At 31.3% G+C, this 14,884-nt stretch overlaps 2 protein-coding genes across 3 annotated transcripts; both read left to right on the top strand.

Moving 5' to 3' along the window:
• Positions 1 to 272: 272 nt before the first annotated feature.
• Positions 273 to 6,079, top strand: LOC107875259 (DAR GTPase 3, chloroplastic). 2 transcript variants are annotated; one of them, XM_016721894.2, is made up of 10 exons: positions 467 to 709; positions 1,792 to 1,935; positions 2,053 to 2,169; positions 3,093 to 3,236; positions 3,321 to 3,407; positions 4,086 to 4,201; positions 4,648 to 4,829; positions 5,162 to 5,219; positions 5,324 to 5,443; positions 5,541 to 6,079. In XM_016721894.2, exons 1-10 carry the CDS (start codon positions 569 to 571, stop codon positions 5,545 to 5,547), a joined length of 1,116 nt encoding a protein of 371 aa, XP_016577380.1. In that variant the 5' UTR covers positions 467 to 568; the 3' UTR covers positions 5,548 to 6,079. The 2 variants fall into 2 exon arrangements, with proteins under 2 accessions (XP_016577381.1, XP_016577380.1); XM_016721895.2 differs by having other exon boundaries at positions 273 to 709; positions 5,324 to 6,079.
• Positions 6,080 to 13,390: 7,311 nt separating this feature from the next.
• Positions 13,391 to 14,463, top strand: LOC107875258 (protein FANTASTIC FOUR 2). Its single transcript, XM_016721893.2, has one exon. It carries the CDS (start codon positions 13,605 to 13,607, stop codon positions 14,445 to 14,447), a length of 843 nt encoding a protein of 280 aa, XP_016577379.2. The 5' UTR covers positions 13,391 to 13,604; the 3' UTR covers positions 14,448 to 14,463.
• Positions 14,464 to 14,884: the final 421 nt, after the last annotated feature.

Raw genomic sequence — 14,884 nt, 5'->3', positions numbered from 1 at the left:
GAACATGTAGAAAATCCTTGATAACTTTGTCCGAAAAATAGTACTGAAAAGAGTTACTACTACAGTTAATGGACAATATTATGTCTTTGGGGTATTTGATGAAATTTTCCTTCATATATAGGGCTCCTTGCTACATATTGCTGCTTGAAAAATAATTGTTATGACGGCTACTGTATCTACAAATCACTTATTTAGGAATCAAGGAAGTAAATTTTAAAATCAGGAAGAACAACACTAACTTAAGGCTTCTGAAAACGAAAAAAAGATAGGCTTCTGAAAACAAAAAAGATTTTAAACGTTTGTTTCAACTCTTCCAAAACAAAGTTTAGTAACAATCTAAGTGTTTGGTTGATATTTTTTTTCTAGGACAAAAAGAAAAAAGACAGTTTTCAATTAAGGTTATAAAGTTAATTATTTTATTCAATACTTAAATTATTCTAAAAAATATAAATTCATTATTTATTAACAAGCTTTTTTAAAAGTAGACCCAAAAATATCCTTCGCAAGCAAGAAGTATATGTTGAAATGCCCCTTGCAGTGTTAAATCTTAAGCGATTAAGTGCAACCGATGGCTACGCAGCTCCCTGGTTTGTTGCTGAACGGCGTCGGCCTTACACTAACCGGCGGCCGGTCTATTAATTGCCGGAACAGTCAACCTCCGGCGGCTATCTCCTCCGCCAATCCTCCTCCTCTCTCTTCCACAATTCAGGTAAACTCTGAAATATTTACCCTGTTACATTTTGCTTTGAAGCACCGGAATTACTCTTTTTGTCCCAATTTACTTGTTATAGTTCCAATTTAGAGAGTCAAACAATTTAATTTTGGCTATAAATTCGCGCATGAAATTTTTAAGTTTTTTGAAACAAAATTTGTAATTGAAAGCTACTCGTAAAGTACTCTTAGTCACAAAGATAAACACATTAATTGGCACGGAGGGAGTACTTATTTTATAGGTCTCCCAGGTGCTGCAATATCTGCTTATAGTTACTCAAGAAATTTCACTCCACTAATCTCTGTATTTAAGGTGTTAAATTAGCCAAAAGTTACATAATTCTCCATCCTGCCAAAAAGGAACAAGGGAGTTCGCCTAAGAAATCTAATTTTCTGTGCGAATTGGAACGTCAATTTTTTAGATTTCAATTTTAGTTAGCAACTACATAAAAGTACTAAAAATCCCAACTTTTTGAAGTAATCTAATTGAATTAGAACATAATTACCTTAATTTTATTTTTTGTAATATAGGAAGTACCCTCTTTGATCACTTTTACTTGCCATAGTTTCGCGTTTCTCAGGAGTGAAACTGCCTGAACTTTGTCCAACATTTTAAGGTATATTTTTTCCTCATATTAATATTAGAAGCATTGCAACTTAAAGTATTTTATATATAGTTCTCGAACATTTAAATTTTATTTTAAATATTTAATTAATCTAATTCAGTTTAGCTCCAAAGATTAGTCAAATTGACTCTCCTAAAGCAAAACGTGACAAGTAAAAGTGAATGGTGGGAGTACATAAGAAGCACATAAATGATAACTTTGTGTAATAAAAAATATTTAAGATGAGTGACATAGTATAGTTAAAAGGAAAAACTTCTCAATTCCCTAATTGTTGCCAAAAAAGTGAGACTAGGGGGCTAGGACTGTTCCTGAGAGGAAGAAGCAGCATTGCTCTTATTGAATTTTTGTCCTAACTTTATTTAATCGATTACACGGAACTTCTGGAAACTCTCATAGCAGGGTTTCTTTAACTATCCGTTACACGAAGTAACGTTATTGTGAATCAACTTTTCAGGCTGTTGGTTGGAAAGGTGCTGGAGGGTCTGGTAATGAGAATTCAAAACTTTTTAATGCTTGTGAAGGCATTCAAGAAGAATATGACTGGAATGATCTAGAAACCGAACTTTATCGTTGGACAAAAACTTTACGACCAGTTCAGGTACGCTCAAGGTGAGGACTTGACCTTGCCTTTGTGAATGGTTTCAAAATTTTCATGTGTTTCCCTGTTGAATGTTTCACCTTCTAACTTAGCACCATACATCTATTTCTTACATAGTGGTATCCCGGTCATATCGCGAAAACTGAGAAAGAGCTCAAGGAACAGTTGAAACTAATGGATGTTGTCATAGAGGTGCGAGATGCAAGAATTCCGATGTCGACAAGTCATCCACAGGTTAGAAATTTATTTGTTGATGCTTGTCCTGTTTGTTTTTGGCTAGATTGTTGAATGTTTTGAGTTAACTTTACATTTTCTCTAGGTTATTGAGTGATGTGCTAGTAACCTAGCCTACTTTCCCAACAGCTAGGTAATCACCGTGGCATCCTAAACAACCTTCACCACTTAAGACTTGTTATGTAAAATTTGAGTGTTGCAAACGGTTTGAGAACTCGATCAGTATATTCTAATCAAATTGGTGAAAGTGCTTTGGAGTGCATTTCTACATTTGAGATATGATATGTATTATGCTTGATAATTTCTGATTAGAAATGGGATCACTAGGTATTTTTGATTGCCTCTATAGCACTGTCCAACTGTTTTCCCTCTTGGCCTTTTCTTTCTACATTGTGCTTGTGTTTAGTATAAACTGATACTCCATCTCAGAGTTTTCCTAGTCTGGCTCAGAAATATGCCTATTGAATTGCAGTTTAAACACTTCAGTGATTATGTTTTGAACTTTGGAAATTAATAACATACTTAACAAAACTTTCGATCACTTTGATTGTTTGCAGCTACAAAGACTAGATTATTTATAGGTATCACTTTTGACCCTGTGCCCCTTTGGCAAAGTCAAACATGAGCAAAATGAGATGTAGCAAAATTTTTCAAATGATGCAGTGTGCTGTGAATTAGTTACACAAGAATCTCTTTTGAACCAGGATAGAGTGTCCATAATTCCTGTTCTCGATTCCCATTTAGTATATCAAGCCATTATTAAACTTGTGGCATGAACATTGTTTTATGCATTTTAGATTATGTTAATCCATAAGCAAGGGTATTTAATAACAGCAACAGACTCTTATTGCATGTGGGTTTCTTATCCTCTCCTTTCCACTTTCATCTACTTGTTTGGTTTGTAATTCGATTTCGATGAGCAGATGGACTCATGGCTTGGCAACAGAAAGAGGATTTTGGTTTTAAATCGAGAGGATATGATATCAACTGCTGATCGGAATGCTTGGGCATCTTATTATGCTAATCAAGGGATTAAAGTTGTTTTCTCCAATGGCCAGCTTGGAATGGTGATTGAAATAACATTTACTTGTTTCTGCTCTAACAAACAGTCATTTTATACTTTTTTGATTCATTTATTGGACAAATTTCAGGGAGCACTAAAGCTTGGAAGGTTGGCGAAAGCATTGGCGGGTACTGTGAACGTAAAACGTAAAGCAAAAGGACTACTTCCTCGTCCAGTGAGTCTATTAAGATTGATAATTGGTCATATCATCCATGCCTTTAGACTGTAGATCTATCATAAGCTAATTGCAGTTGTCAAGAAAAATAGAACTTATTAAATGAGTTCTTACTTTCAATCCTTCAAATTCAGTTGGTTTGTCACAGATGTTTCCAGTCTAATTCTTATTTTTGTATTGATATGTCTTCATCATTTACATATAGACTGTCAGATTAAACTGTAGATCTGTGTGAGCACATTTCAGTTTTCAAGTACCAATAATTTCTTTCAGTCCAACCACCAAAGTCAGTTGGATCATGACTAATGGTAGCACTCTAATTGTGATATTGTATTTAATATGTCATCTTCACATTTACATGAAGAAAATTGGAAGCATCTACTGTGATATAAAAGAAATGCAAGGGGTTCATTGACGAACTTCATAGTTTCACCGTCTAATAATTTGGGTTTGAATGTACACCAGGGGATAAGAGAATTTTCTGCTGCCATAATCTTATACCCATGTACTGATGGACAATATGTGGAGATTATGTAACAGGATAGCAAATTCTTGTTTGGTTCACTAGTTGATGAAATGACAAAATTATGGAACAAACCCCTAGTTAGCATAGTGGACTTCATGTCTGCTTCTCCCGTGTTAGTTTTTTCTGAGTGAGAAATTTTATATGTTTGATAGGTTCGAGCTGGTGTAGTCGGGTATCCAAATGTTGGTAAGTCATCTCTGGTTAACCGTTTGCTGAAACGTCGGATGTGTCCTGCAGCCCCAAGACCAGGTGTTACCAGAGAGCTGAAGTATGTGCATAGCTCCTTACTCTTTTTTTTTTTTTTTTTTTGGCAAGTTCATTCACTATTTGATTCCATGAAAAATCCCACAAAATTTTGATTCCAAAGCACGTATCTCTTCTTTACTTTTAAGTGACAAAGGGGTGACAGGGTTGTAACTTCTTCTCTATTAGTCTATTTCACCATCTCATTCCGACTCCTTGTGAATCACTTTGATTTTCCAGTCACTTTAGAATTAAGCATTACATAGAAATTGATAGGAATACCATTTTAATATATAGCAATCTATTTGAAAATATTAATTTGCAAGTGGTACTGAGTGAAGATTTTCACCATAGTTAGATCCATGTAATTGTTATGCAAGAAAGGAGGCTATTGTCAATATAATTTTAAAAGACTAAATTAGCTTTTAAAGACTTCTACCTTTTAATTTTCCACTGCAACTTTTTTAAAAGGTGGGTCCGCTTTGGGAAAGATCTAGAGCTACTGGATTCACCTGGCATAATTCCTATGAGGATCAGCGATCAGACAGCAGCAATAAAGCTTGCCATTTGTGATGATATTGGAGAGAGATCTTATGATGCCTTAGATGTTGCAGCCATTCTTGTACAGATGCTTTCAAGGCTTCCAACTGTTGGTATGTTTCCTGTCTTTCAGATATACTGCTCTGCCGCTTGAAATATTCAAGACTTCAGTCATTTTAGCACATGCTATTCACTCTTGTAGGTAGATTTCTTGTTGGTAAGACGTTGCTGAAGATACTATATTCATTACTGGATCTTATTTATATGAGAAGATTAGCTACTCATTTTGATAGTTCTTTATTGTACCTCAGAATGCACTTTGAGCCTTTCGCATGTAACCATCCATTTGCATTAGAGACTAGCTGCCCCTAAATACAGTAGTTCATTTTAATCTGCTTGTATGCATGCAGCATTATATTTTTCTGACATAAGTCACTCTGACCAGGTAATAAAGCTCTTTGTGACCGCTACAAGATTGAGGCAGATGGATGCTGCGGTAAAATGTGCGTATGACAAATTATACCCAAGGGATGCAACTGGAATAATGGGTTCCCCTGTAGGGTTTGTTCCATAGTTCCATTTTGATCTTCGTTTGTTTTTGTTGCAGATTTGTTCAGAAGCTCGCTGTTCAGTTATTTAATGCAGACAATAACCAAGCAGCATTTCGTATCTTGCAAGATTTCCGGAAAGGGAAATTTGGTTGGATAGCACTAGAGCGGCCACCCAGGTAGACGTGTGCGATTCAGACCTCCTTCTTGTGCTTTCATGTATGTCACTTAAAGTTATGGAAAGTTCTTGGAAGCTTCTCTAAATCAACATTTCAGTTCTTAGACGGGAAAAACCCAGGAAGCTGTTGCATCTTTCATGTGAACTTTGGGGTGGTTCAGAAATGCTTGCAAGCTAGAAAGCTATATATCACCGGACCTATTCAATGAAGCTACGTATGGTGTAATTGGTTCTTGAGTTCCATTAATGACAGACAAGCTAAATCATACAGAAATGACGACTTAGGTTCTTAATTGTGGGTTGTAACTTTTATCTGCAGACAACTAAATCATAGTTTGGCTACAATTCCATTAGCTGGACTTGGCCGAAACATTCCAACTTTAGTTCTCTACCTCCTATATGGAGGTGCTGAGTTGGTGATGTATATTGTCATGTATATCAGTACGCTCCAAGTCCAGTAAATTAGACGATATTCGACTGAAATCTATGTTCAAATTCTCTGCATATGTGAAATGAAATGCAGAGCAGGTGCATAAAGGGAAGCAAGTCTATTGCTACCATATCATGTAAAGGGTTATCAGTGTAACCAGACCTTTCACATAATGTGCTGTGTCCATAGTAAAACACATACACTCCATGTGATGGTGAGCCTTGTAACTGTTCAATTTCATGTGACACTCATTCTTCTTTAGTCTATTTAAAAACGAGTGACACGTTCAATATCTTTTTGTGAATTTACTAAACTTCAAACTTCACATTTTACCTTACACTTTACTAAGTAACATGTTTTTACGGTCTTTGAAATAACATTTCATTTTTAAAATCATAAATATAAGGATATTTTTTCGTATTCCAAATTCTTTTTAACAATAATGAGGCTTTAGGAAAGTATATTAAGCAATGGTCGGCTAATATGAGACAAATCTCTAAAGAAAATGAATCAGTAGCAAATATCAAAAAGGCAGATTATCTTGTCATTTAGTTGTAGAACCGTGATCTAGTAATTTTACGTTTGCCGGTTATTTTTTGTTTCTTAGTACCACTTATTTATTCTTTCTTGAACCTCTCTATAATTATTTAATAATGATCTTACAACCAAGAAAAGTATATTGGATTGTAAATTTCATACACAAGTAGGATAAGATTTGGGAAGGGTAGAATGTATGCAGACCACATATCACTACCTCGTGGAGATATTTAATTCTGAAAGATCCTCAGCTCAAGTACAATAGATCCAACAACAAAGAATCAGGATCATTAATGTCATAATATTACATATACAAGCTGGTAATAATCAAGTGAATAAGGTAAATAATTGCAAATAAATTGGAAATTATATGACCAGATTTACCTTGTTTTTTTGCAGTTTAATCTCCACCCCTCTCTTTTGAAATCTTTTCCTTTATTTTTGGCAGGGACATATAATTTCTATTCCAAATCTACAAGTTATTGAAGTAACATCATTTTCAAGTACAGTAATAATGTCCTCTTCTAAACAAGCAGCACTTTATCATATGGACATATACCAAGTACTAACAAATAAAGGGTGACGTTCCTGTTCCAAGGTCCTCACGATAATCATATTGCTCTCTATTTCTTTTTTTTTTTTTTTTTCCTTTTGTTATTATATGGTTCGAGGTCAAGATTGTAAAAGCAATGGTAGTACACGTAATGTACCACTTGAGTGTAAACACAAGCACAAATCAAACTTAGATGAATTAATGTACACAGTGAGTGCAGATTTGCTTTCCACTAAAACTTTTGTATTCCCGCGTTTTATTTTATTTGGCCCCTATGTGTATCAAAATAGATGCTTCATTATACTTGTCTATTTTAACAAAACAAGAGAGTTTTAGTATTTTTCTCCCCCAATACTAGCCATATAGTATAAAAATAGTTGCATAAAATAATAGTGGTCAAATTTTGACTTTCAAAACATCATTAATAACGTTAGTTTAATAAAATGCATCTATAATAAAAAGTATTTTAAGGGATATGCCAACTACCAAGTCAATAAGGTTAAACTAATATAAAACGGAGGGAGTCCATATATGATATGAATTCTTTTTTTCTTTCGAAGAATAATATCAATACTAATTAAGTTTTGCTCTAGTCACAAAATTAAAGAATAGCGTGTATAATTTTATTTACGATTTAAATCATGAATTCGCCTTTGAAACATTACCATACAAACACTTGTGATGATAAATTTCTAGAACCAAAGACTGATTAGATTAGGTACAGTGTACTGGACAAAAAGGTTAAGGAAAAATAAGAAACAAAGCACTGAATGAGAGATAAAGAAAATTGCCTGCTCCTTATAGGTTAAGTACTGTATATTAATGAGCCAACCAGATAATGTGTTATTAATCAGATCATCCTTTTGTGGCACCTAATTCTAAAGAACCTACTAGCTTTTAAAATAATCTTAATCACAATCATAGTAGTTTTCTGACATGTGGTGATTTTATAATTAAAGTTTAGTCATAATCATACTAGTCTTTTTAACAAGTGTTGATTTTCTTCGAGCTGCTGCACGTTTCTATAAACATAAAGCAGTTTATGTTGTTTTTTGTTTGTGTGTGTGGTGTGCCCCAGACAGGGCACAAAATGCTGTTTAGCATGTGTAAAATTCTTTTTTAAAAAACAATTAAAGAGAAAAGAAGAGTAGAAGAATAAGGAGAAAATGAAAAGAAGAATAATTATGATCCATTTGTTCAGTAATATGGTACCTTTTATTTTTTATGTAATTTAATGTTTGTGTGTCCTTTAAGAAAATATTTTAAAACTCCTAACTTTTTTTTTTTTTTGGGGGGGGGGGGGGGGGGCATGTGTTAAAGAGGTTATTATGTGCTCGATTGGTTTAAAAGACATTTGACAACATATTGAAATAATGTATACTTAAGAAAAATGCTTTCTTGATTCTTCAATTTTGTTTATGTAATGATTCTTTTATTTGTTTTACGCATTACAAAGAAGCGATATGTCTATAATTACCTTTAAAATGATTTGGTTATGCACGTATTTTAATATGTCAATGAATTTAAATAAAATTACCGAGTTCAGCTAAGGATCCATTTGACCATGAAAAATAAAAACAAAATTCACTTTATTTGATATTTTTGAAGTTAAAAATAAAGTTGGAATTATGTTTGACCATAATATTCTAGAAATGAGATATTTTTGAAAGTTAAAAGAATATAAAAAGTAAAAATAAAATTATCTTTTTTTTTTTAGAATTTTATGAAAATTGGGTTATTTTACGAAAAAAATTAGATTGTTTTTTTGAAAAAAAAATAAATTTAAAAGTGCAAAACCTGAATCCAAAAATAGTGAAAACACCTCTTGAGGTGCTTTTAAAAAATGCATAAATTGTGAAAACGTATTTCAAAATATTTATGGCCAAACAAATATTTGAAATAAATTGAAAACATATTTCGAAATGTTATAAATAATATTCATGGTCAAGCACCGATTAAATCCGCAGATACTTAGGGTCATTTGGTTGGAAATAAGTTATACGGGAATAAATAATTTTGAATTAGTTTTTTCAATCAAGTATATAGAATAGCTTATCCCATCATTAACATATAAGTAGTGAGATAAATAATCGTGAGACTAGCTAATACCTTCATTCAAATATAAACTAAAATAATTTTATATTTTATCTTAAAATTATTATATCTTATAGCTCATATCAACCACCCTAATCCTGCCACTACTAAAGAGCCAATATCTATGTTTTCTGCCTACAATAATTTTTTTTTTTTAAAAAAAAAAAAAGGAAAGGGAAAAAGAGAAAGCACGAAAGAGAAGCAATGACCATCTTATTTCGACTTTTGCTTGTACCTTTCCTACGTACATCTCGTACACCCTCACATTAAGTAAACTTATAATACAAATATTAATATCGTAATTCCGCATAGAAAATTTTATTGTAACTAGTTTAGTATACGTGCGTTGTACATGTATTCAATGCTAAAAAAGAAAATTGCATGTATAAAAAAATAAAAATAAATAAATATTTCTGAACTTTCAAAGTTTTAAATAAAGATATTGATGTTTACTCTTATCAATCATAATTCTTTCTATCTCTTTCTATTTTTAAAAAATGATAAGAAAATCAATAGAACATATAACTTTAAAATTTTGTATCTACAAAAACTTGAGTGTTTTAACTCTTTGTTTTTTTTTTCCTCCGTCGATTTTCTATAGTTAATACTTTATTCACCGGTCTTAAGTTACTAAGTTAAAAGTTACAAAAAAAAAAAATGTGAATATCATTTTGTTAATATTTTGTAAGAAAGTTGTATTTTGCATATAATTATATATATTAATAAGATAAAATTTTAGTAAAAAAAATAAAACGTCATACGAACCTAAAAGGGTAATACAATCAGTTGAAACTTTGCTAGTGTTAGCTGAAAGTTATTGAAATTTAATATTTCTAACAAAGTTTCAGTTGATTTTTGTAGTTAATTAGGATATGGAGGAATTATAAATAAAAAATTATTAAAAAATTAAAGTGCTAAATATTTTTTAAAATAGTTGTGTATAATTATTAGAAAAATAATCAAATGACTATTCTTATAAATAATTTTTTTTATTTCATTTTTTAAAATATCGGCTCATGCTACGTGTAAATAATAGCTATAATTATATTCAAAATATTCCTTCTACCTTTTTGAGTGTTTAATTAATATTAGTTAACTTTAGTTTAATATTTTTTAATGAATTATTAGCTAGTTTAGTTATAATTATATTTAAATATTTAGTTAAGATATTATAATTTTATTCAAAGATTTCTCTATGCATAAAAAGATTCTTTTTAGACATTAAATATTTGGTCCACTTGTTCTTTTCAGTAAATTTCACATAAAAACTTTACCATGAATAGATTTATGGCTGAAATGTTTCACTTCTTAAATTTTGAAATTATTAATTTACCTTTGCACATTTAGACTATTATAGAGATAAACAGATAAACGTAAAAAGTTTTTAATTAGCGCTAAATTTCATCAACTAATGAAAATAAATAAGATAAAAGAAATAAATAGAAAACTACGATAGAAAATGGAATAATAATAGTGAAATTTCCAATGACGAAGAAAGTTGATTTGCGACAATGCTAAATCAAGTCTTGTTCATGTCACTCAATAATCAACTTAGTTAGTCCATCAATAATTTATTTGATCAATCAATCAATTTAGATTTTTTCCTTCCCTGGTAATGAGAGTTGACATGGATCCCAATCATATTTATTAGTTGCTAAAAAACATCAACATTTTAAAATTTTATTTTGAAATTCAACTCCAAAAAAGAAAATATTTTCATGGCCAAATATCTCTTAAAAAACTTAAATTCCTTTCTATGTATTTGCAGACTCTTTTTCAAAAATAATTGTTAATGCACTTTTATACTTGTGATAAACAAAATCACCAAAAAACATAAATACATATAAAAAATTTACAACAATAATGATTTAATAGTTACTACTCCAATCTAAAGCCATCATTTTCTCAATAATTTAGCTAGAAAGCGTTGACTTTCGAAAAATCCTAAACCGATAAGTAAAAAAAAAAAAAAAGAGGCAAAAGAACAACTTATAAGTTTGAATAGTCATAAAGCAGATGCACAAATTGCCAAAAAACATAACCTGAAACATAACAACTCAACTTTCTAACTTCAGATGCAATACCTCATAGAATCTCGAGTATAATAGTTGTGCGACAAAAATAAAACACCAATAAATAATTAAAAAAAGGATAGTGTACTTGTATAGGAAGAAGATCAAACCTGAAGTCAAGCCTGAGGACTGAGGTGACACCACTATAACTTTCATAACTCTTCTCCTTGAATTTCTTTGTTATTTTGGTAGCAAGGCTCTGACCAACTAATACACGTCACTTGACACTTCTAGCTAAACCTAGAAGCTTTCTTCAGATATTCGAAACTGCATCTTACTAGCTAATTTTCGCATGTCCGTGATGGCATATCTTTCTTTCATATACATATATTATATTTTTAATACGTTCCTGTTGGAATTGAGATTCTTTAAGTCAAATCGAAGAAGTCCCAATCTCATGCTCCTCGTGAATCCTTCTTCTCCTCTACAAAAATATCAAAGAATTAATTAATAATGATTTATATAGATTTATTCATATATTAATTGAACAAGGTAATAATTTTACAAAGAAAAAACAACTTATTCATACTAATAACTCAGATAAAAAAAATCAATTCAAGTAAAAGTTAAAAGAAAAAAAATTTAGTTCCCACATTAAAATTAATTTGACTATATTGCATACAAGAACAAAAGATTATAAATATAAATGCAACAAGATAATTGAAATTAAAATCAAAATAAGAGGAAAAAGTGAAGTAGAATAAGTTTCTTGTAAATTTTAATTCAAAATATTGCTTAAATAGGATTGCACAATTTTTTTTATATAAGATAAAATTTTAATTAATTTAGAAGTATTAAATATTATGCTTTCTTACCTAAAATAAATAATCAAATCTTAAGAAGTTAATAATATTATTAATTATTAAAAAATATTTACCCAAAAATTTAAGGATATTACATGGGGAAAAAGGAACAATCTACTTAGTCATTAAGGTGTACTTTGATCTTAAAAAACGTGAACCCTTTTTCTCAAGATTTTCGTCCCTTTTTTCCATATATTTTAGTATTCAATAATTTTTAATTTTCTAATAATTCATACCATAGATTGTGTTTACCATATATGGTGTTGTATCATATATTTTAATACTCCTTAATTTTTAAAACTTACCATATATTTTAAGACTACTTATTTAGAATATAATAAATATAATTAAATAATAATTCTATAAAAATAGTAAAATGACCATTTTATCAATTGTGGAAACTTTTAATGAAGGACAAAAAGTTCAAATCACTTTTCTAAGGGTATTCACACTTTTAATACATTATAGATATAGATATAGAATTAGAAAATATGAAGATAACATATAAAAATGACCCATAGTTTTCGTTCTAATTTTTGTAAGCATTATTTAATTTTATATAGTTTTAAAAGATGTAAATTTTTTTTAAGACTTTTATATCTGATTTACTGTCTCAAAAATTGAAGTGTGCCAGGTAACTTGAAATAGAAAAATAATTAAAATTTGATGATGTAAAAATTCTTTTACATTATCCATGCATATATAACTTAAATCCAAAGCTAAATAATTCGGTGGCATCAAGTCTGTTCCTACTCTTTCCATCATCCTATCTACCTCTCTCACAACTATAGCCAAACATTTTTATTTTTTTAGCTTTTCCATAGGTAGGAATATAGACAATCCAAAAGGAATTCCATGATCATAATTAAAATTTGGAACTCATAACCACAATTTATTTCAAATAAAATGATATATTTCACATTTGAAAATGATTTAATTTAATTTTTTTATTTTGTAATAACACATTTTACAACCATATAACTATCGTTTCATACTATTTAATATTGTAAGTTCTAAAAATCTTTCTTTTTCTTAAACGCTCAGTCTAGTGTAAACACTGTAAAGATCATGGATCTTGGGCCTAACTCAACCTCAAAAGTTAGCTCGTGAGGCTCAAACCTTGTTAACTGGAGCGTGAGCTAGCTCGTGAGGGGAGGATTGAGACTAATTACCGATCCCTCTTTCGATGTGGGATACTTAAACACTCCCCCACATGCCCAGATCTTGTTAACTGGAGCGTATACAATATGATATGGGGGCCCAATATTGGTGAACAATGACTTGGGATGTGGCTGACTCTAATACATACCATGTAAAGAATAGATTTTGGGCTTTTAACTCTAAAACAAAAGTAAAATTCTTAACCACTTGACTATTCTCAAGTTGGTTACTACTTTTTTGTTTCTATAAATTGAACCCTAGCCCTTTCACTTCTCTTCCATTCTATCACTCTAATTTGCTTCTTCCTCTATTACTTAATTCCAATTCTTTTTGGTTATTAATATTAAACTAGTGAAGTAGTAGAGCCAATCCTCTATTCTTTCACTATCATCGTACTGAGTAAGAATCTTTATCCTCATTCTAAACGTACGTACGTAAATTATAATTAGTAAAAAAATCTTCTGTTTTGTTCCTCTGTTTCATAGTATTTGTTCAAAGACAACAACAACAACATGGGCTCAACCTCAACTTTCTATCAGGGTTTGCAATCCTGCATGGAGCCACAACTACCTCACCAACATTGTTTTCTAATAAGCAAATCATGTCCTCCTAGATTAATTTTTTCCCAATCTAATACGTCTTTGAAAAAGACAGAAACAGGAGATGATGGATTGTCTGAGCAGCACAGCAATGTTGATAACAGTATTGGTGGTTGGAGTTTCATACAAGATCTTTCTAACCCGAAAAAAGATGATTATGAAGAGAAAGAAGAGTACGTTCACCCTACGGTGAAGCGCTCTTCTAACACCCTTAGCATCAAAAGCTTGGAGATGTGTACTGAGAGCTTAGGGAGCGAAACAGGCAGTGACATTAGCGAAAGCATTGAGGAACACTCGTTTTTCTTATCAGAAAGCGAGAATAATAATTCACATCTAGCTCCGCGATCCAAATGTAAGGAGCTAGGCAAAAAACGTGACAGGATAACAACTAGTTTTCCTCCTCCTATGCCCTCCCTTAGTCGAACGAATGGTGTCCAAATGATGAGGCCTCACCGCGAAGGTGGGCGTTTGATCTTGAAAGCCACGACTGTCAGTGCTCCTAAGCCTTACTTCAAAGCAGAACGCGTTGACGGGAGGCTTAGGCTTTCTTTGTTGAATAATAATACTGAACATGATGAAAATATTGATGAAAGTGATGATTGTGATAGAAAATTAGTAAGTGAAAATGGGTACGTAAGACCAAGCAAGTGCAAGGAAAATGGGAGTAGGATCAAAAGGAGACCTAGTTGGGATCCTTTTCCTATATGCTTATTGATGTATTTTGGCTTATTATTATGCTTTTCTATTGTAATCTAACTACTAGAATTTATAAGGGTAATTATTGTGCTTATTGATATACTATTATATATAATATATTGTCCATTTGTGTTTGATTAAGATGCATTAGTTGGGATGGAACGTTTCTATATAGCATATTATTATTGCATGCTGAAAAGTTTGGTAATAAGTGCAAATAGTACTGAATTTCAGTACTCGTGAAATATTTAAAAGCTATTTTGCGGGGTATTTAATTTCAGGTAAAATATTAGTCTTCACTTGTAAATATTTTTTGTAAGTGAAATTCATTTCCAAACATAAATAACTTCCAATATTGGTACAAAATATTGCCCAATTGAGTAAGTGATCAAGTTCCATTCATCATGAACCAACTGCCATAACTGTCCTTTTTCTTTTGACCCACGGAGGAGGAGAAGCTAAGAGAGTTCATGAAGTATTTGGTGGTACATGCAAGT

Source organism: Capsicum annuum, chromosome 6 (genome assembly GCF_002878395.1).
Source record: "Capsicum annuum cultivar UCD-10X-F1 chromosome 6, UCD10Xv1.1, whole genome shotgun sequence".
Lineage (NCBI taxonomy): Eukaryota > Viridiplantae > Streptophyta > Magnoliopsida > Solanales > Solanaceae > Capsicum > Capsicum annuum.
The sequence above is the reverse complement of the archived record's forward strand: the minus strand, read 5'-3'. Positions and strand labels throughout refer to the sequence as shown.